Genomic DNA, 22,478 nt, shown 5'->3' with positions numbered 1-22,478 from the left:
TAAAGTGTAGACTATTTTCTAAATCGGGAGGAAATTCAGAAATCGGATGTGCAAAGGGACTCGGGAGTTAACTTGCAGGTTGAGTCAGTAGTAAGGAAGGCAAATGCAATATTAGCATTCATTTCAAAAGGACTATGACAAAAAAGCAAGGATATACTGCTAAGGCTTTATAAGGTGTTGGTCAGACCACATTTGGAATATTCTGAGCAATTTTGGGCCCCATATCTAAGGAAAGATGCTCTGGTCCTGGAGAGGATCCAGAGGAGGTTCACAAGAATGATCCCAGGAATTAAAGGCCTAACGTACAAGGAGCATTAGATGTCTCTAGGCTTGTACGCGAAGGAGTTCAGAAGGATGGGGGGGGGGGGTGGCGGTGGAATCTCATTGAGACCTACCAGATACTGAAAGGCCTGGATAGATTGGACGTGGAGAGGATGTTTCCATTAGTAGGAGAGTCTAGGATCTGAGGGCACAGTCTCAGAATGAAAGGACAACCCTTTAAAACTGAGATGAGGAGGGATTCAGCCAGAGGATGGTGAATCTATGGAATTCGTTGTCACAGACAGTTGTGGAGGCCAAGTCACTGGGTGCATTTATAGCAGAGAATGATAGGATTAGTAAGGGGGTTAAGAGTTATGGGGAGAAGGTGGGAGAATGGGGTTGACAAAATAATCAGCCACAATTGAATGGCAGAGCAGACAAATAGCCTAATTCTGCTCCTATGTCTTATGCTGCTACAGCAAGTAATTGGGAAAGCATGCTGAATGTTATTGTTTGTTGCTGGGGAAACTAAATACAAAAATAGTAAAGTTATGCTTCAGTTACACAGGGCATCTTTGAGACCATATCTGAAGTACTGTGCACAGGATTAGTCTTCATATTTAGGGAAGGATGTGCAAAGGGTCTTTCCTTTTGTAGGAGAATCTCATACTACGGGTTACTTTTAGACGTGGGATTATTTTTCTCTCGCAGGGCCGTGGATCTTTAGAACACTTTTCCTCAGAGGATGATATAAGCAGAGTTTAAAGACAGAACTAAAACCAGATAAGCAAAGGGGTGAAAGTTTATGGTGGATCACCTGGAATGTAGAGTTGACGTTACAGTCAGCCATGATTTTATTGAATGGCAGAGCATGCTCGAGGGAGCTGAGTGGTCTACTTCGAGGCAAGTTTATTGTCATATGCACAAGTACATATATGCACAGGTACAATGAAACACTTCCAGCAACATCACAGGCACAAAGCATCAGATAATCACAGCATTATATATACTTCTGTTCCTAATTCATATTCTTGTATCTCTTTGCAATTTAATGTTTCCATTTTGCAGTTGTATAAAACATTGGTTGGATTGCACAATATTGTGTACAGTTCTGGTCACCACACTACAGGAAGGATGTGGTAGCAATAGAGATAGAGTGAAGAAGAGATTCACCAGATATTGCCTGGAGTGGATGGCTGTAGTTACAAGGAGAGATTGGACAGCCCAAGTTTATTCTCACTCGAATGCAGGAGGCTGAGGGGTGACGTTATAGAGGTTTATAAACTTATGAGGGGCATGGATTGGCTTGATAATCAAGTCTTCTTCTCAGGGCATGGGAGTCTAGAACCAGAGAGCATAGGTTCAAAGTAAGAGGGGAGAAATTTAAAGAAGATCTGACGGATGTTTTTCCACACAGAGGGTATGGTTATATGGAATGAACTGCCTGAGGAAGTAGCAGAGACAGATACATTTACAATGTTTAAAAGGTACTTGGACAGGAACTTCGATAGGAAGGGCACAGAGGAACACAGGCCTAATGCAAACAAATGGGATTACTGTAGATAAGCATCACCGTTGGCATGGACGAGGTGAGCTGAAAAGGCCCATTTCCATGCTGTGTGTTCCTATGAACCAATGACTTCTGGTTACAAGCCTTTGTATAACTGGCAAAAATGGATACATGGCTTGCTAATCCATATTCTTAAAATAGCAACACATGACCCCTGCAGTCACAATTTTATCCTTTCTGCTTCTTACCTCAACCAATTTAATCCAGAGAAATGCAAGATTATGCATTTGGCAAGGGAATATGCAATAAATGGGAGAAAACTAGGTGGTGTCGAGAAACAGAGGGACCTTGGAGTGCATGTCGACAGGTTGTTCAAGATTAATAAGGTGGTTAAAAAAGCATACTGGATGTTTTATTAGTTGATGCCTAAAATCCAGGAGTAGGATATGGATGTCAGAATAGAATAATGGTCAATGTGAACAGCCTTAACAGACATTGGAGGTTGCCACATACATGGGGTGTTAATGGCTACAAAAGATTCTCTGAGAACGCTAAGAAAGCAAAAGCAAGGAGATTGATATCCTAGGTTTCTAATCAAAGAGTGAATCTCCAGGATTTATTAATCACAGGATTCTGAATTTGGAATTGTTTTGAGAAGCCATCATGGTAATTAGGACTCTGTGAAATAAACATATTTACAGGCTGGAACCAGACTGGTAGGAGACAAGGAAAATATCCAATGCAACATTCTCTCAGCTTCACTAAGCAGCAGTCACAAATTGGTAAGTTAGCTCACTTTACTAAGAGTCAAGATCTCAAAGGCCTAATAAATTGGAAGCAACAAGACAATAGCCATCTGGCTGTAGCGAGATACGAAACAATGGGTCCATTCCAAGACATCTTCAAATGGTATCTAGAGCACAATAGCACAAGAAAATGGGAGAAGACCACCAGGCCCTATGATTCAATATCATAGCTCTCTACGCTAGGCTCAATTCCTCTTCTGTGCCAGTTACCCATAATTCTTTTGATCTTTCAAATATTTATCTATTTTCACCTTAAATATATCTAATAATTTGACCTCCACCAGCCTCAGAGGTAGAGAACTCCAGAGATTCACTATCCTCTAAGAGAAGTAATTTCTATGCAGTTTTAAATGACCATCCCCATATTTTTCAGCTATGTCCCCTTGTTTGTGATGCTCCCACTAGTGGAAACATCTCAACATCTACCCTGTCAAGCCCCCTTGAGATCTTGCAAGTTTGAATGATGTCACTCCTCTCTATGCTAGCCTCCCAAACTCCAAGGAATACAAATCTAAACTGTCTGGCATCTCTTGGTAGAAAATACAGACCTGAACTCTCTGGCCTCTCTTGATAGGTCCTCAAGGGCAAGCAGAAGAGTTGATAATTACTAATAACAGATAACTGGAAGCCTAGTTTTTAAGAAGAGAAATACCTAAATGAAGAAGCTTGGTCATGGAGAGAGTGACAACTTTATTAGAACTGTCAGGATCATACTGTACATACCAATAGTCCTGCTGCAACAGGACTAAGGTAGTCAAAATGGATTAGACTTGGATTGGACTATCAATGGTACCATCTCATTGGAAGAGAACAGAAGGAATGAGAGGAAGATAGGTCTTGGAAACAAGATTCAATTCCTTACCAAACCTTTAAAAAGCCAAAAAACTTTGGATCGCAGGGAGGCCTTCATTCTGGAACTCCGAAAACAAAAGGAAGCCGCAAATCTGACAGAAACCAATCACCTTGTGCACTGTGGAGACACAAGGGACTGCAGGTGCTGGAATCTGGAGCAACAGACAAAGCACTGGAGGAACTCAGTGGGTCAGGCAGCATCAATGGAGGGAAATGGACATTGATGCTGCCTGACCCACTGAGTTCCTCCAGTGCTTTGTACCTTTTACATGGTGCAAGGTAGGAGTGCTTGTATGTTATCTATGTAATCAAGAGTTTGAACTAAACTAAGTACATCTTTCACCAATTGTCAATTACAATTATAATACAAATGTGAATTTGGCATAACTCAGAGGTTATGCTAGGATTGTGGGAATTCTAGTTAGACCGCAGCTTGAGTATTGGATAATGTTCTGGTCACTGCAATAAAGAAAGATGTGATTGCACTGGAGAGTGTGAAAAGGAGTTTTTATGAAGATGTTGCCAGGACTGAAAATTGTAGTTGAGGAAAGAGTGAATAAACTAACATTGTACTAGCTGGGGAAGGGCAGGGTTAAGTGAGGCGCATAAAATACAGTAAACAGGAAGGATCTGAGGGAGCATAGATTTAGTTAGAGAATTAGAGGGTGAAGGAATTGTTTTGTTTTCACCCAGAGGGTGGTAGAGGTCTAGAACTCACTGCTTAAATGTGCAGATGTAGAAACCCTCCTCACATTTAAACAGTACTCAGATGTGAATTACAGAGATATGGACCTATGCTGGAAGGTGGAATTAGGTAGAATAACTCTTTTTCAACCACTTGGGCACGATAGGCCAAACAGACACCTTCTGTATCTGAAATTTCCTATAATTCTAATGCATAATTTCTAACTGGATATGTAATTTCCTCTGAATTCCAATAACAGTCATCTTTTGCTTCCAGTCTCTTACAAACACCTTCCAGAATTCCACATAAATCACATCCTTAGATATTCCATAGGGCCAGCTTCAAAAAAATTTGAATTCCTCAGGTACAACGCTCCAAGTCTTCAATCTATAACTGTGGAAGGGAGTGTCCATAGAACAGTACAGCACAATACAGGCCCTTCGGCCCACAATGTTGTGCTGACCTTTAAACCTCGCCTGAGACTATCTAATCCCTTCCTCCCACATATCCCCCTATTTTAAATTCCTCCATATGCTTATCTAACAATCTCTTGAAAATTTGACTAACGTACCTGCCTCCACCACCACCCAGCGACCTAGGTTCAAATCCGGCCACTGTCTGTGAGGAGTTTGTACATCCTCCCCGTGTCTGTGTGGGTTTCCTCCGGATGCTCTGGTTTCCTCCCACATTCCAAAGACGTACGGGTTAGGAAGTTACGGGCGTGCTACGTTGGCGCCGGAAGCGTGGCGACACTTGCGGGCTGCCCCCCAAAATCACTACGCAAAAGATGTATTTCACTGTGTGTTTCCATGTACATGTGACTAATAAAGATCTTATCTTATTCCATGCCCCAACCACCCTCTGGGTGGAAAACCTCCCTCTGATATCTCCTTTGAACTTCCCACCCATTACTTTAAAGCCATGCCCTCTTGTATTGGGCATTGGTGGCCTGGGAAGAGGTGCTGGCTGTCCACTCTATCTATTCCTCTTAGTATTTTGTACACCTCTATCATGTCTCCTCTCATTCTCCTTCTCTCCAAAGAGTAAAGCCCTAGCTCTCCTCATAATCCATACTCTCCAAAGCAGTCTCCTCGAAACAAAACACAAAGTTTACAGACCAAGTGGCAATCACATGTTCGCCTCCCAGACCCACGTTGGACGTTGCCAGCACCAGCCTCCTGCCGTCCTCCCCCCCCCCCCAATCTCCTCCCCACGCTTCAACCGAAGCTCATGAATGAACTCGCACGAACTTTAAAACTCCCACAAACTACCCACCTGCTCCTGCAGCTCGGGGGCCGAGGCCGGAGTCGGCCTCTTGTTTCCGCCGCTCCCCCCGGCCACCGACATGCTCTCCGCCGCCATCTTACTAGAGGAGCGGCGAGGCTGCGGCGAAGACCGGTCAGAGGTTAAGGCCAATCGATTGACTTTATAAACAAAAACAAAAAATATTACTGATATTCTAGTAAGTAGAATAATTCGATGGATTGTGATAACTTTCTCTATATATCTTGGTTAAAAATATTGTAAAATACAGGTCAAAGGTTAAGGTGGACTTTTCGGTTTTTAATAAAGCGAATGTTGCGAGCCCCCAACCATTAAATAAATATATTTATTTTAGGCGGAGAAAGAGGATGATGATGGGTCTGTGGAAAATTTGAGGTAAAAATAACGCAGGGGAGAGTCGAGGGGGAGGGGCGCGAAGTTGCTGCGTGAGTAAGATGGCGGCGGTTGCCGGGGAGTGCGCTGGGGCAGGTTAAGCGCAGTCTCCGAGAATACTGTTTTCTTTTGCCCTTCGTTATACTTTTTCTCCGTGACTGCGCCCTCGGGAAGGCTCCGAGGACGAGCAGCGGTGCCAAGCGTTGAGAGTGACCGCGCAGCAACTCCCCGCCCCCCAACCTGTCCCGCGTCCCGGACTCCAGGCCCCGGGCCTCCCTTCGGGCTCCGGATGGACGCTCACGGCAGCAACGTGCCCGCCTTCCTCACCAAGCTGTGGACTTTAATCGAGGATCCTGACACCAATGAACTCATCTGCTGGAGCGCAGTAAGTCAGCAGAGGTTGGGAACTGGGCTGAGGGCGCAAACAAATGGGGGGGAGGTGGAGTGTTTGGGCGTTAAACTCCCAGCGAGGGCTTGACAAGCCTCCGGGATTGCTTTTAAATTGAGGTTTAATAGCTGATGAGACAACTTTGATCAAACCGCTTTGTCAATGTCCGTGTTTTTACAAGAGTAATACTTTTTTGTTGCTGGAGTTTCTGCACTTGTTACTGTAAAGAGGTGTGAAACTTTCATTTATTTTATCGAATGGATCCTGTCAGTGGATCCAGCGTTAAATGGTACTGCTTACTACCATGATATTGAATGGTGAGGTAGGCTTGAGGAGCGAAATGACACGTTCTTAACACGTACCAACCCTAATCATGAAGGGTCTTGGCCCGAAACGTCGACTGTTCATTTCCCTCCATAGATGCTGCCTGACTTGCTGAGACCCTCCAGCATTTTGTGTGTGCGTCGTTCCAACCCTAATCAGTTTCCCTTCTACCTGTCACGTGAGCAAAAAAAAATGCTGGTGAACTGATTTGCAGCCAGCACTCCTCAAAAGGGCAGCGGTAATGGTACACAGCTCAGTGGCACTGCGGTATTTTAAAGAGCTGTTTACATTTGGAATAGTGCAGGGCTTTTCTCCCCAGCAGTTTGCTGAGTGCTGTCTTTGTCTCATGTTTTGCAAATTATTAGCAAGAAGGTTAAGTTATTTAAGAGCATAAAGAATAGAAGTGCGAATAAGCTGTTCAGCCCCTCATTTTTGTTCAGTGATTCAGTAAGGTAGAGCCAACAGCCTGGAAACAGGCCCTTTGTCCTACTGAGTCCATCACTCTTCCATTTGATAAATTGGTTTATTATTGTCACATGTACTGAGGAACAGTGCAAAACTTTCATTTGTATTCCATCCATACAGATCATTTCATTACAACAGTGCATTGAGGTAGTAGAAGGGAAAACAATAACAGAATGCAGAATAAAGTGTTACAGTTACAGAGAAAGTGCATGCAGACAATAAGATGCAAGCCCATGAGGTAGATTTTGAGGTCAGGAGTCCATCTAATCGTACTAGGGGACGGTTCAATAGTCTTATAATGGTGGAATAGAAGCTGTACTTGAGCCTGGTGGTACGTGCTTTCAGGCTTTTGTGTCTTCTGCCCTATGAGAGGGGGGAGAAGAGAGAATGTCCTGGGTGGGTGGGGTCTTTGATTATGTTGGCTGCTTTACCGAGGCAGTGGGAAGTGTAGACAGTCCATGGAGGGGAGGCTGGTTTCTGTGATGTGCTGAGCTGTGTCCACAACTCTGCAGTTTCTTGCAGTCACAGACAGAGCAGTTGTCATACCAAGCTGTGGTGCATCTGGAAAGGATGCTTTCTGTGGTGCATCGATTAAAAATTGGTGAGGGTCAAAGGGAATATGCCAGATTTCTTTAGCCTCATCAGGAAGTAGAGGCACTGGTGAGCTTCCTTGGCTGTGACCATTTGCTCTAATTCTACATTAATCCCATTTTTTTTTCATTCTTCCCAATTTCTCATAAACTCCTCTCAAATTCTACCAGGTAGATCACATTCATTTCTCATATCAGGACGATTTTACTGCACTAACCCCAAGCCCCTCAATTCCCATAATATCTGCAAACTTTATGCCATTTACAACATTTACAGTAAAACTGCAATATTGATGAAAGTACTTTTTGTGTCACATTGTTGCGCCATGTTGCATCAGAAACAGCTTCTTCAAAACAACAAATTTCATGTTATATGTCAGTGATAGTAAATCTGATTCTGCCATAAGATCCTCATTTCTTGTTTTGCAAGTATGCAGCCTATTTCCAACCATAGGTCCTGGTTAGTTTTTATATGAATGTGATTACTATGATGAAATAAAAGAACTTGTGTTGTGCCAAATTGAGAAGCTGAAGTTGGGGCAAGGAGCTAGAGGTGATTTTAAGAGGTATGCAGGATTATAATGGGTTTAGATAGGATACGTGAAATTAACTAATTCCATTAGTGGATTGTTCAAGGACTTGGTGGTGTGTTTGAAATGAAGGGCCAAAAAAAAGGGACAATGTGAAAATTATTATTTGCATAAAACAGTAATGTACAGTACAGCACAGAAACCGGCCTTTTGGCCCATGTCTGCACTAACTATGAATCCGGTCTAAACATCCCACTTGCCTGCACATAGTCCATATCCAGCAGTTCCTTTCCTCTTCATGTGTCTATCCAAATGCCTCTCAAATGTTGCTGTGGTATCTGCTTCTACCACCTCCCCTAGCAGCGTGTTCCAAGCACCTACCACTCTCTGTGTGAAAAGAGAACCTCACACATCTCCTTTAAACTACACCCCTATCCCCCCCCCACCCCCCCCAACCTTAAACCTATGCTCTCTCATATTTGACATTTCCACTCGGGGGGAGGGGGGTAAAACACTCTACTATCAACACTGTCCATGCCTCTCATAATATTATATACTTCAATCAGGTTGTCCCTTATCCTCCAATGCTCCAGAGAAAACAATCCAAGTTTGTCTAACCTCTCCTTGCAGCTAATGTGCTCCAATCCATCCAACATTCTGGTGAATATCTTCTCCACCTCTAAAGCCTCCATGTCCTCCCTGTAGTAGGGTGACCAAAACTGCACACAATACTGCAAATGCGGCCAAACCAAAGTTCTATATAGTTACATCATGACTTCCCAACTTTTGTACTCAATACCTCAACTAATGAAGGCAAGCATGATGTATGCCTTCATTGGTTTGGGGTTTTTTGTTGTCATCTCTAGAGTGGAACTGTGCCATAATTGTTCTGAACACAGTATGATTGAGATGAAAATGATTCATCTCTGGGAGGTAAGGTTTTCCTTCCAGTTCTGACTCCTGTGAAGAAGGAACAGTTTGGAAAAAGCTTGCTCTTGGGCTGAACTTCAGACAGGTAGAAGCATGTCTGAACAGGAACCTGTCCTAAATTTCTTCAGACCTACTGCAGCTTTATTTCTCTGATGCCTCACTTGGACTGCTATCTTTATGCATTTCGTAACTGTTCAATCCTAGATTGAACAATTGTTCACATTTTATAAAAACTAATTTTTCCTTTCTCTATGACATTTTCATTAACACGGAATTTTAGAGCAAAAGTTATTTTTGAATCATCAGAATGTAACCATTTTTAAAAGTAGAAATTAAATAAGTAAAGACAAGCACAATAACATATAACTAAAGTGATAAATGGTTTGATCTTCAAAATATAATCTGTCCGACATCTTTTAGTTCTCTCTCATCTGGATTTATGCTGATTTTCACTTGTTATTCTACATTTCCAATGAACTTTTGAGCAGCTTAACCCATGGTGAGTTCTAACTACTCCTAAGAAAAATGTATATTAATGACCTGCAGCTTCTGTCATCCATAGAAAGTTGTCATTGGCACCTTCCAAACAAGTTTTTTCTTGGCTTAATCAGATTTTAAAACTATATTTGGACAAAAGAGAATGCTTCAAACAAAAATATGAAAATGAATAGATCTGGTTATTGATTAAAGGATAAATATGTCGGGCATTGTGGGAGGATTTACCTGCTGCTCAAAATAGTAATGTCATGGGATCTTTGTCTTCCATCTGAGAAAGCAGATAAGGATTTTGTTTAGCATCTCAGCCAACAGATAGCATCTTGAAATTGCACCAGAGTTGATGCATTGCTTTAGGACTTTTTTTGTTGTTATCTCGAGTGAAACTTGGGCCCAAAATCATCTGACAAGTGAAAAACGATTCTCTGAATCATTTTTTATAATGTGTTGTGTAAAGCAGCTTCTGATTTGGATCAACATTCCTATGGGCAACACTTGATGAAAGTTAAATTTGTTAACTGTAAGTTGATTTTGTTTTGCTGTTTATCGTTCTGCTGAGTAGTTCTCTAATGAATGGTTGGTAAACACCTTGACATTCAAAGTCACGTGCAAACCCCAACTATTTTATCAAGCCCAACTGAGTCTCCGGTTTGAATTATTTGTTGCTAACCTTTTCACAGGACTAATTTTGTTTTGTACAAACTCTTTTACAATATTTTTATTAAATCCATGAAAAAAAAGTACATGCATCAAAAAAGAGAGAAAAAATACTACTGAATACGTTGTGTTAAATCATACTTAAGATCACAATACTCTAATAATTACATGTAATAGTCAATAAAGAAAAAATTGAAATATTTTATTTAAAATAAAATCTACTCCCTCTACCAAAAACTGAAGTTGATTTAAAAAAAACAAGGAAAAACCCTTGAAACGTAACAATGTCAGTCAATGTCTGTATTTCAGTCACCAAATCAAAGATTTTGAAAATAATTCAAAAAAGGTCCCCACAGGGTTTGAAAGTCTAAGTTAGATTCAGAAACTGAACAGCGAATCTTCTCTAGATTCGGGCATGACATAACATCCTGTAACCATTGAGCATGAGTAGGCGGAGTAACTTCCTTCCATTTAAACAACGCAGTTCTCCTGGCTATAAGAGAAATAAAAGCCAGAATGTGTAAATCAGAAGCCTTCACAAGTTATATCTTTTTCTCCAACGATCCCAAATAATGCAGTCAAAGGATTAAGTTTAAAATTTATTTTGAAAAGTACAGGAAAAGTTTGAAAGACCTCATTTTTTCCAATATTTACAAATTAGAGATTTTCTTCAATCTCAATTACATTCTTTTCCTATGAGTCCTGATAAAAATTTATTAAATGTAATCTTTAATTTGAATCCTTTTCAGGATGGCTTAATATCTAATATTTATGACAGGTTACTAGGAATGAGTAAGGTGCCACTAGATAAAATTAAAAACGCTTGGGAACAAGATTTGCAGATGTCAATTTCTGAGGAAACTTGGAATGAAATTTTTAAATTGGTTAATACTTCGTCATTATGCGCCCATCATTCTCTCCTCCAATTTAAAGCGGTCCATAGAGCTCACTTGTCTAAAGATAAACTATCCTGTTTTTATTCCGATCTATTTCCTTACTGTGACAAATGCAATAACAGAGTGGCTTCTTTAATTCACATGTTCTGGACGTGTCAGAGTCTTAAAAAATATTGGACAGAGGTTTTGAAAACATTTGTTTGTGAAGTATGGTGTGCTACTATTAGACTTTTCTGGTCACATCACATCCTATGATGGGTACTACCACTATGTCCAAGTGAGGTTCAAGTTTGCTGTCATCAAGGAATACCAAGTTTTTGAAACAATTATCTTTGCCTTTCATGTTTCCAATTTCATTGTATTACTCTGAGGCTTTGTCAATGTGATATATTGACACGATAATATGTTGGGTATGTAGACCATGAAGGTTTACTCTTCCTGTTGATTTAACTGGTATCAATAAAGGTGGAAGGAGGTGGAAAGCATCCAGCTTTCCCATGATTGCTTGGCTGAGGGAGGCTTTTATTACTCAGTTCTGGTGCTGAGATGAGGTACTGCAGCTCCTATACTGTCAAATCTCCAAGTGTTGGCAAGTGGATGTCAGGATTTTGACACACTGACTATGAAGGACCTATGAGGTGTGCCTGAGTTGAAGGCAATGTAATTCCAGAGAAGTTGATGGGGTTTTATTTTTAGTCCAAAGTCTTGTGAAAGAGGGGAGCACTGTCAAAATAACTGGAACTATTGCACTGTATCCTTCAGTCTGTTCAGACTGCAAGTATGGTGTGTGGGTATTGGACAAGGTGAATATCTTCAGTGGCAGAGTGCCAACTGGCTGAACAATTCAATCCTCAATAATGGTGAGCTTTTTGAATGGTATGGCTGCATTCATTTAGATGACTGGACCTGGACCTGTAGATGGTAAAGGGCCATCACAGCAAATGTGGTGTCAAATTCACATTAGTGAAAACTGCAAACCCTGCACCCCACCAAAAAAAATTAATTTCACCAAAATATTAGTGAGGGTGCCTTTGAAGGTTATTGGGAGGTGGCTGTGTTTTCTCTACTTTGGAAAGATTATTCCCCATTTCTTTGTTCCATGCTACATCTGAGCCCCAATCATGAAGCTGGTCAGCTACCTTCATAGACTGACATGAGATTGCTGTACAGTGTAAACTACTACATGTGGATGAGGTCCTCTTTGGTCTGGGGTCTTAAGGTAAAAATATTGCTGAAGTTCAAAGAGCAAAGAGCATTTGGTCAGCATGCTTGAAATCATAAAACACCACCGGAGCCACTTTTAGAAGGGGAAGCTTTCTGATGAGGATTTTAGTGACTTTTTATTAGCAGCAACTCCTGTTGTACCCAGCCTTCTCTGAGCACATTAAGTGAGGAACATTTCTGTTAGCAGTTTGAGAACTAGGAGCGCAGATTCAAAATAAGCAAAAGTCAGGGCTGTGGGGTTGTGAGGAGGAACTTGTGCAAAGAGCAGTTATGACCTGGAACTTGCTCACTGTAAAGGTGATGGAAACAGAATTGATCACAAAAAGTAATTGGATGGGCACAAGAGAAAGTAATTCACAGGGCCACATGAATGGATTTGGGGAGCGAGATGATCACTGAGCAGTTGGCATAGAACATGAGAAACCAGAGCAGGAGTCAGCCATCTGGCCCATTGAGCCTGCTCTGCCATTCAATAACATCATGGCTGATCTGGCCGTGGACTCGGATCCACCTACCTGCCTTTTCCCCGTAACCCTTAATTCCCCTACTGTCTAACTAAAAATCTATCTAACTGTGTCTTTAAATGTATTTAATGAGGTCGCCTCCACTGCTTCCCTGGGCAGAGAATTCCACAGATTCACTACTCTCTGGGAAAGCAGTTTCTCCTCATCTCCGTCCTAAATCTATTCCCCTGAATCTTGAGGCTATGTCCCACCTACCAGAAGAAACAACCCTCCTGACTCTATCTTTTCTATTCCTTTCATTATTTTATATGTTTCTATAAGATCTCCTCTCATTCTTCTGAATTCCAGCGAGTATAGTCCCAGGTGACTCAATCTCTCCTCACAGGCTAACTCCCTCATCTCCGGAATCAACCTGGTGAACCTCCTCTGCACCGCCTCCAAAGCCAGTATATCTTTCCTCAAATAAAGAGACCAGAACTGCACGCAGTACTCCAGATGTGACCTCACCAGTACCCTGTAGAGTTGCAGCATAACCTCCTTCCTCTTAAATTCAGTCCCTCTTGCAATGAAGGCTAACATTCCATTTGCCGCCTTGATAACCTGTTGCACCTGCAAACCAACCTTTTGCAATTCATAAGCTGAAGGTGCCTTCTCTGCTGTGATAATTCTATGGATACTTTTTTGTTCCTTTTCTTTTTCAATCTTTTTATTAGTTTTCAAAAGGATACTTTTTAATTGAACAAGTAGGCTGCTGATTCCTATTAAGCCAGTTTAGGGACAGTTGCAAATAGAACACTGACTTGGAACAAGATGGTGAACTAGAAATATTAACTGGGGTTATGACAGCTGATGTAAATTATTTATACTGCTATTTTTGGGATGATTATTGCTGGGGGGGTGAATCAGAGTTGCCACTCAGACTGCCAGCATTTCTGTGATATGATCCAAGCAAGAGTGCGAAAGGTTTCAGATAATAGGTTCAGTCACTTATTTTTCACACCCAATGTTTTCGAATACTTTTGCATGATTAAACAGAATTAATGTCTGGAGTTGATACATTACAAACTATACATCATTACCATTATGATTTACAGTTTGCTCATTCCCATTGGGACGTCTGAATACATGTACAAATCAAATGTTATACATACATTTCTAGAAACTTTAGTAGTCCACAGCTCCCTGAAAGTGGTCGCACAGATTGATGGTGGTAATGAGGGCGTATGGAATGTTTGCTTTTATTAGTTGAGGCACTGCATTCAAGAGTCAAGAAGTTGTTGCAGCTTTATAAAACTCTGGTTAGGCCATATCTGCATTCAATTCTGGTCAGCCCATTATAGGAAAGATATGGAGGCTTTGGAGAGGGTGCAGAAGTTTACCAGAATGCTGCCTGGATTCGAGGGCATGATGAGGTTGGACAAACTTGAGTTGTTTTCTCTGGAGCGGTGGAGGCTGAGGGGAGACCTGATAGAAGTTTGTAAAATTATAAGAGGCATAGATAGAGTAGACAGTGAATATCTTTCTCCCACAGTTGAAATAGCTAATACTAGAGGGCATGCATTTAAGGTGAGGGGGGATAAGTTCAAAGGAGATGTGCGAGGCAAATTTTACAGAGTGGTGGGTGCCTGGATTGCACTGCCAGGGTGGTGGTGAAGACAGACATGATAGAGGCATTTAAGAGGCTCTTGGATGGGCACGTGAATATACAGAGAATGGAGGGATTTGGGCCACGTGCAGGCAGAAGGGATTAGGTGTCATTAGCTAAGTTAAGTTTTCACAATATTGTGGGCCGAAGGGCCTGTTCCTCTGCTGTACTGTTCTGTGTCCTAATTTGTAATAAATCTCTATCTCCTTGATGCCAATTTTGATTAAAAGAAACAAATCTGGACAGCAGCTTCAGTGTTTAGTCTGTCCTCTGTTAGCTGATCTTGACTGGAATGATAGAGTTGCTATAATTGATCTGAGCTTTGTCTTTTGTTTCAAAAGAAATATTTGTGTCCTTGCTCTTGATCAGTGGTCCTTGCTGCAAATGTGCATCTTTTTTCAAGAGAGATGGCACTTGGTTGTGATGTTTTTGCCTGCTAGGACAGTTGCTCTAGCTTCTATGATGAAGAACAGTCCTTTGAGTGAGGGACCATGGGTTACTCAACATTCAGGAGAGGAAAAATGTTTCAAAAATTGTTATCTCTAGCTGTGCATTGGATGCATTACCTGGTTTATATAGATCATGCAAGGGCAAATGTAGGTTAGGGAATGGAGGCAAAGGCGATGTCGAAGATGTTTCTGAGCTTTACGAGTTTGACTTTTAAAATTAAGGAAAAATCCCATCATCTGTCACTTTGATGTTGTGGGAAAGCTGAAATATCTCTTAAAAATATCAGGAACCGGAACAGTACAGAAGCAAGGCCTTCAGCCCAATTCGTCCATGCTGACCAAGATGGATCTGAGTGAGTCCTATATCTCTCTAAACCTTTACTATCCATGTACCTGCCTAAATTTCTTTTAAACATTGTAATTGTGTAATAGTAATAATTGTATTCTTAAAATAAGGAGCAGGACTAACCCAAGAAAGTATAGACTAGAGTATTTGATATCCATTGTGAGTTAAGCTGTGAGAGCATCTGAAGAAACATAGAACATAAAACACAGTACAGCACAGGAACGGGCCCTTCGGCCCACCATGTTGTGCCAAACTAATTAAACTAGTAATTCAATGCTGAACTAAACTGATCCCTTCTGCCCACACAAGGTCCACATGTCTCCATTCTCTACACATTCATGTGTCTATCTAAGAGCTTCTTAAACGCCTCTATTGTATCTGCCTCCACCACCACCCCAGGCAGCACATTCTAAGCATCCACTGCTCTCTGTGTAAAAAAAACTTGCCCCACACATCTCCTTTGAACTTTCCCCCTCTCACCTTAAATCCATGCCCTCTGGTATTAGACATTTCAACCCTGGGGAAAAAGATACTGGCCGTCTACTCTGTCTATGCCTCTCATAATCTTCTATCAGGTCTCCTTTCAGCCTCCGGAGCTCCAGAGAAAACAGCCCAAGTTTGTCCAACCTCTCCTTATAGCACATGCCCTCTAATCCAAACAGCATCCTGGTGAACCTCTTCTGCACCCTCTCCAAAGCCTCCACATCCTTCCTATAATGGGGTGACCTGAATTGAATGCAATACTCTAGGTGAGGCCTAACAAGAGTTTTATAAAGCTGCAACATAACTTCCCAACTCTTGAACTCAATGCCTCGACTAATAAAGACAAGCATGCCATATGCCTCCTTCATCACCCTATCAACCTGTGCAGCCACTTTCAGGGAGCTATGGACTTGGACCCCAGGATCCCTCTATACATCAACACTGTTAAGATCACAACATCACAAGACAAGGGAGCAGAAGCAGGCCATTCGGCCCATCAAGTCTGCTCCAAGGAAAAGGGAAAAAGAAATGGGGTGGGGGAAAAAAAACTATTCTAATCCCATTTTCCAGCCTTATCCCCATATCCCTTGATACCCTGACTATTTAGATATCTGTCTATCTCCTCCTTGAACACCCCCACTGATCTGGCCTCCACTGCTGTGCGTGGCAAGGAGTTCCACAATTTCACCACCCTCTGGCTAAAGAAATTTCTCCTCATCTCTGTCTTGAAACTGTACCCTCTAATTCTAAGATTGTGCCCTCTGGTCCTGGACTCGCCCACCAAGGGAAACAGCCTAGCCACATCTACTCTATCCTTTCCTGTCAACATTTTAAATGTCGCTACGAGGTCCCCTCTCATCCTTCTGTACTCCAGTGAGTACAGTCCAAGAGCCGACAAACGCTCATCATACGTAAACCCTTTCATTCCCGGAATCATTCTCGTAAATCTCCTCTGAACCCTCTCCAACGTCAGCACATCCTTCCTAAGATGCGGGGCCCAAAACTGCGCACAGTATTCCAATTGAGGCCTCACTAGTGCCCCGTAGAGCCTCATCAACACTTGCTTACTTTTATACACTATACCTCTCGTCCTGCCAAACTCCACGTGCCATTTCTCTGCCCATATCTGCAACTGATCTGTATCCCGCTGTATCCTTTGGCAATCTTCTACACTATCCGCAACACCACCTATACAACTTACAAACCCATCCTTCCAGATTTTCATCCAGGTCATTTACATACATCACAAACAGCAGAGGTGCCAGTACAGATTCCTGAGGAACACCACGAGTCACAGACCTCCAGCCAGAATAAGTCCCATCGACCACTACCCCCTGTCTTCTACAGGCAAGCCAATTCTGTATCCAGACGGCCAAGTCACCATGGATCACAGAATATATTTAAAATGCATGGAAACAACAAAGACTTTGATATCTTTAGGCTTAGCTGATGTGCGTTGACCAGAAACTCCAGTGACTTTAGACGGCACATTGATACTGTGCTGCAGGTTGGAGAATGGATATTCTACTTCATGGTTTGCCTGCTGATTTCCTCAGCACCTCTCCCTCGTCACCATCACCAAGAAAGAAACCAAAAATATCTTGCAATACTCTCCTTGGCACGGAGGTGTGAATTTGTGACTGAACATGCCCTGTACAAATCGGAATCATACCCTGTCGTCGCATACGTAGTCACATAACTCTTACAGGCTGGAAACATTTAGGGATTTGAACCACAGCTGTTACTTTTTCCATCCTTTATTGTTCTGTCCCTATAGATTAAGTAAGTTTATTCAGCATGCATTAGCGGTAAGCCAGAAATTTTGTTTCCATTATCTTTATATATTTACACTTTCCCTTTGTATGAATAAGATGGAACTTAACAGGATGGAGGCAGGGAGAATGTTTTTCCTGGGTGAGGAGTCCAAAGCCTGAAGTTTCAGGAAAAGAAGGGTAAGCCATTTAGGCCTGAAATAAGGAAAAATTTCCAAGTCAAGGTGGTATGTAATTTAAAGGGAAACCCACAGATGATGGAGCTTCCATGCAGCTGCTGCCCTTGTCCTTCTTGATGGTTAAGGGTTTGAGAGGTACTGTCAGTAGAGTCATAGATTTATATAGCATGGAAACAGGCCCTTTGACTCAACTGATCCATGCTGACCAAGATGCCCCATTCAAGCTAGCCCCATTTGCCAGTGTTTGCCCATAACTTCTAAACCTCCCCAGTCCACGTACCAAGTTGTTATAGTAGTCTGGACAAGTTACTGCAGGGCATTTCCTAGATGGTCCACACCACAACCACTGTGTACTGGGTGTTGAAAGGAGTGAGTGTTTCTGTTGGTGGATGGGATGCTAACCAGGTGAGCTGCTTTGTCCTTTGTTGTCGAGCTTCTTGAGTTGTTGGAGCTGCATGTCGTCTTCCACCAGCCCCCCCCCCCCCCAGTCTTATGGATGGTGGGAAGGTTAGAGTCTGAAGTTGTGTCAATCCTGGAGAATACCCAACCTCTGGTCAGCACTTGGCTTCACAGTTTCTATGTGTCTGTTTCAGTTGGGTTTTTAATTGATGCCCCCCTTGATGTTGATGGTGGGATACTTGATATTGCCAATATCTTTGAATGTCAGGGGTAGATGATTAAACTCTCTTGTTGGAAATCACCGTCACCCAACAGTTCTTTGGCACGTACTTGCCACACCTGAATATTGTCTCGTCTTGCTGCATGCTGATGTGGACAACAATTGTTGAGGAGTTGTAAATATTACCCAATCATGAGTGAACATCTCCAGTTCTGATTTTGATGCAAGGAAGATCATTGAATCAGCTGAAGATGGTTGGACATATGACACTGCCCTGGGGAACTCCTGCAGAACTCCCTGGGACCAGGTGATCGACCTTAGCAACGACAGCTATCTGTGCTTATCTTGAGTACTTATTTTTGATATCAGGATAATTATAAATACTCTTGCCCTGCTGTTTGGTATGATGGCATCACCTCCAAGCTGCTCTGTGTCACATCATTGATTGGCAGAGATGACTCCTAACCTTCAATTGCTGAAGCCAGCTATTCCACACTCATTGATCTCTGACTAAGTGAGTTAACCTAGCACACAAGAAATTGAACCTGCGCCATTTCTAAACTGCTGACCAACTGGTTGAATAAAATTGGCTATATCTGCTTCCTGTTGACTCTTAGTCATGTTTCCTCTTGCCATGTTGGATATAGTCCCAGTTCTTTAATCCAGTCTCTGTGCCACAAGATCACAAGACAAGGGAGCATAAGTAGGCCATTCGGTCCATCGAGTCTGCTCCAAAGAAAAGGGAAAAAAGGAATGAGAAAGTGGGGGGGTGGCACAAAGAAACACACACTACTCTAACCCCAAGTTCCAGCCTTATCCCCATGATACCCCAACTATTTAGATATCTATCTATCTTTTCCTTAAACGCCTCCAATGACCTGGCCTCCACTGCTGTATGTGGCAAGGAATTCCACAAATTCACCACCCTCTGGCTAAAGAAATTTCTCCTCCTCTCTGTTTTAAAGCTGTACCCTCTAATTCTAAGATTGTGCCCTCTGGTCCTGCACTCACCCACCAAGGGAAGCCATATCTACTATGTCCAGTCCTTTCAACATTTTAAATGCCTCTGAGGTCCCTTCTTATTCTTCTGTACTCCAGTGAGTACAGTCCGAGAGCCGACAAACGCTCATCATACGTAAGCCCTTTCATTCCGGGAATCATCCTGGTAAATCTCCTCTGAATTCTCTCCAACTTCAGCACATCTTTCCTAAGATATGGGGCCCAAAACTGCGCACAGTATTCCAAATGAGGCCTCACTAGTGCCCCGTAGAGCCTCATCAACATTTCCTTACTTTTATACACTATACCTCTCGAAATGAATGCCAACATAGCATTCGCTTTCTTTACCACCGATCCGACCTGGTGGTTAACCTTTAAGGGATCCTGCATGAGTACTCCCAAGTCCCTTTGTACTTCTGTACTTTGAATTTTCTCCCCTTCTAGATAATAATCTGCCCGTTTATTTCTGTTTCCAAAGTGTACGACTGCACATTTCTCAACATTGAATCTCATCTGCCATTTCCTTGCCCATTCTCCTAAACTATCTAGGTCTCTCTGCAACCTTCCTGTCTCCTCAATGCTCCCCACTCCTCCACCTATCTTGGTGTCATCCGCAAACTTAGCCACAAAAGCATTAAAAAGAAGCGGCCCCAACACCGACCCCTGCGGCACACCACTAGTAACCGGTAGCCAACCAGAAAAAGATCCTTTTATTCACACCCTTTGCTTCCTGCCAACCAGCCAATGCTCCACCCATTCTGTTATCCTACTTGTAATTCCATGAGCTCTCATCTCATTAATCAGTCTCTTATGCGGCACCTTGTCGAATGCCTTTTGAAAGTCTAAATACACAACATCTACCGCCTCTCCCTTATCCACCCTACCTGTGATTTCTTCAAAAAACATCAATAGGTTGGTCAGGCAGAATCTTCCCTTCACGAAACCATGTTGGCTTGGACCTATCTTGCCTTGCACCTCTAGGTATTCCATAACCTCATCCTTGAGGATCGATTCTAATAACTTTCCCACCACTGACGTCAGACTAATAGGTCTGTAATTTCCTTTATGCTGCCACCCACCTTTCTTATACAGCAGAACTACATTTGCGACCCTCCAGTCCTCCAGAACCATGCTGGAGTCTATCGATTCCTGGAAAATTATCACCAATGCCTCCACTATCTCTAAAGCCACCTCCTTCAGAACCCGGGGATGCACCCCATCCGGTCTGGGAGACTTATCAGTCTTTAGCCCATTTAGTTTTCCTAGCACCTTCTCTCTAGTAATCTTAACTGAACTCAGTTCCATTCCGTGAGACCCCTGACTAACTGGTATATTGCTGATGTCCTCCACAGTGAAGACCGATGCAAAATACTCATTTAGTTCCTCTGCCATCTCTTTATCATCCATTATAATCTCTCCTGCACCATTATCGATTGGTCCTATATCAACCCGTGTCTCTCTTTTACTCCTTATATATTTTTAAAAAACTCTTAGTATCCTTTTGAATGTTATCTGCCAACTTCCTTTCATAATTCATCCTTTCTTTCCTAACGACCTTCTTAGTTTCTTTCTGCAGGTTTTTAAAAGTTTCCCAGTCTTCTGTTTTCCCACTAATTTTTGCTTCCTTGTATGCCCTCCCTTTTGCTTTTATTTTAGCCTTCACCTCTCTCGTTATCCACATTTGTGCCTTTTTTCCATTGAAAACATTTTTTTCTTGGAATATATCTATCCTGCATTTTCCTTATTACTTGTAGAAATTCCTTCCATTTCTGCTCTGCCGTCCCTCCAGCTAGCTTACTCTTCCAATCAATTTGGGCCAACTCCTCTCTCATACCACTGTAATTTCCTTTGTTCCACTGAAATATCGATACACCAGTTATCAGCTTCTCCTTCTCAAATTTGAAACTGAACTCAATTATATTGTGATCACTAGTTCCCAATGGTTCCTTTTACCTTTAGTTCACTAATCACCTCCGGTTCATTACTTGTTGGTGGGCTCATCCACTTCCTGACTGCTATTAGGGGGCCTATATATAACTGCTACTATTGTCCTTTTACCCTTGCTATTTCTTAGCTCCACCCATAAGGATTGCTCCTCTTCTGACCCAATGTCCTTCCTTTCTATTGATTTTATATCATTACTAACCATCATGGTCACACCTCCCCCTCTGCCTACCCGCCCATCCTTCCTATACACTGCGTACCCTTGGACATTCAGTTCCCAATCACATCCGTCATAAAGCCATGACTCGGTGATTGCCACAATGTCGTAATTATTAACCTGTAGTTGTGCCACTAGGTCATCTACTTTATTCCTAATGCTACGTGCATTTAAATATAGAACATTTAGTCCAGTATCTGCTATTGATTTTGTTGTACTTCTATTGTTCAGCAAATTATCTTGACTTCTCACCTGCCTGTCCTCCTTGCCATCCTCACTGCACACTGTCTTGGACTTGTTTCTATAAACCTCGTCCCTTACCCCAACATCTTGTATCCTAACATCCTGGTTTCCATCCCCCTGCCAGATTAGTTTAAACCCTCCCCAACAGCTAAATTAAACATTCCCGCCAGGATATTGGACCCTTTGGAGTTTAGGTGTAACCCATCCTTAGTGAATAGGTCATGCCTCCCCCAAAAAAGGTCCCAATGATCCAGAAATCTGAAGCCCTGCCCCCTGCACCAGTCACTCAGCCACACATTCATCTGCCAGAGCTTTCTATTCTTTCTACCATTGGCACGTGGCACAGGTAGTAATCCGGAAATTACCACCTGTCCTACTTCTCAACTTTCTCCCTAGTATTCCTCCTTCAGGACCTCTTCTCTTTTTCTACCTATGTCATTGGTACCTACATGTACCAAGACTTCTGGCTGATCACCCTCTCCCCTGAGAATATTCTGGACCCGGTCCATGACATCCTGTACCCTGGCACCAGGGAGGCAACACACCATCTGAGATTCATTGTCGGTTTCACAGAATCTGTTATCCGTACCCCTCACTATAGAATCCCCAATAACCACTGCATTTCTCTTTCCCCACTGGACCACAGTACCAGGCACGGTGCCAAGGTCCTGGTTGCTGTGGTCTTCCTCTGTCAGGTCATCCTCTCCAACAGAATCTAAAATGAGATACCGATTTTCGAGGGGGACCGCCACAGAGGTACTCTCTACAAACTCTTTATAACTCCTGTCTATTTCCTGCTCACTCTCCCTGATCAGCCGAAGGTTATCGAGCTGCTGCTCCAGACTCTCA

At 42.5% G+C, this 22,478-nt stretch overlaps 2 protein-coding genes across 6 annotated transcripts in view; one reads left to right on the top strand and one right to left on the bottom strand.

The window, feature by feature from the left end:
* Positions 1-6,616, bottom strand: part of bop1 (BOP1 ribosomal biogenesis factor) — a 159,873-nt gene extending 153,257 nt beyond the window's left edge. The window contains exons 1-2 of the mRNA XM_052015971.1: positions 6,521-6,616; positions 5,390-5,538 (exon numbers count right to left, since the gene is read on the bottom strand). Coding sequence (XP_051871931.1) covers positions 5,390-5,538; positions 6,521-6,566 — 195 coding nt within the window. The 5' untranslated portion in view covers positions 6,567-6,616. The remainder of the gene's footprint in view (positions 1-5,389; positions 5,539-6,520) is intronic.
* hsf1 (heat shock transcription factor 1) overlaps positions 5,525-22,478 on the top strand; it is a 98,055-nt gene continuing 81,101 nt past the window's right edge. For 3 of the 5 annotated variants that reach the window (XM_052015976.1, XM_052015975.1, XM_052015973.1), the window contains exon 1: positions 5,842-6,155. In XM_052015976.1, coding sequence (XP_051871936.1) covers positions 6,060-6,155 — 96 coding nt within the window. In that variant the 5' untranslated portion in view covers positions 5,842-6,059. Of the gene's footprint in view, positions 5,577-5,823; positions 6,156-22,478 lie in introns of those variants that run through there. The other 2 variants (XM_052015974.1, XM_052015972.1) reach the window with 2 other exon arrangements.

This window comes from Pristis pectinata, chromosome 5, assembly GCF_009764475.1.
Source record: "Pristis pectinata isolate sPriPec2 chromosome 5, sPriPec2.1.pri, whole genome shotgun sequence".
In the NCBI taxonomy this organism is placed as follows: domain Eukaryota; kingdom Metazoa; phylum Chordata; class Chondrichthyes; order Rhinopristiformes; family Pristidae; genus Pristis; species Pristis pectinata.
The sequence above is the reverse complement of the archived record's forward strand: the minus strand, read 5'-3'. Positions and strand labels throughout refer to the sequence as shown.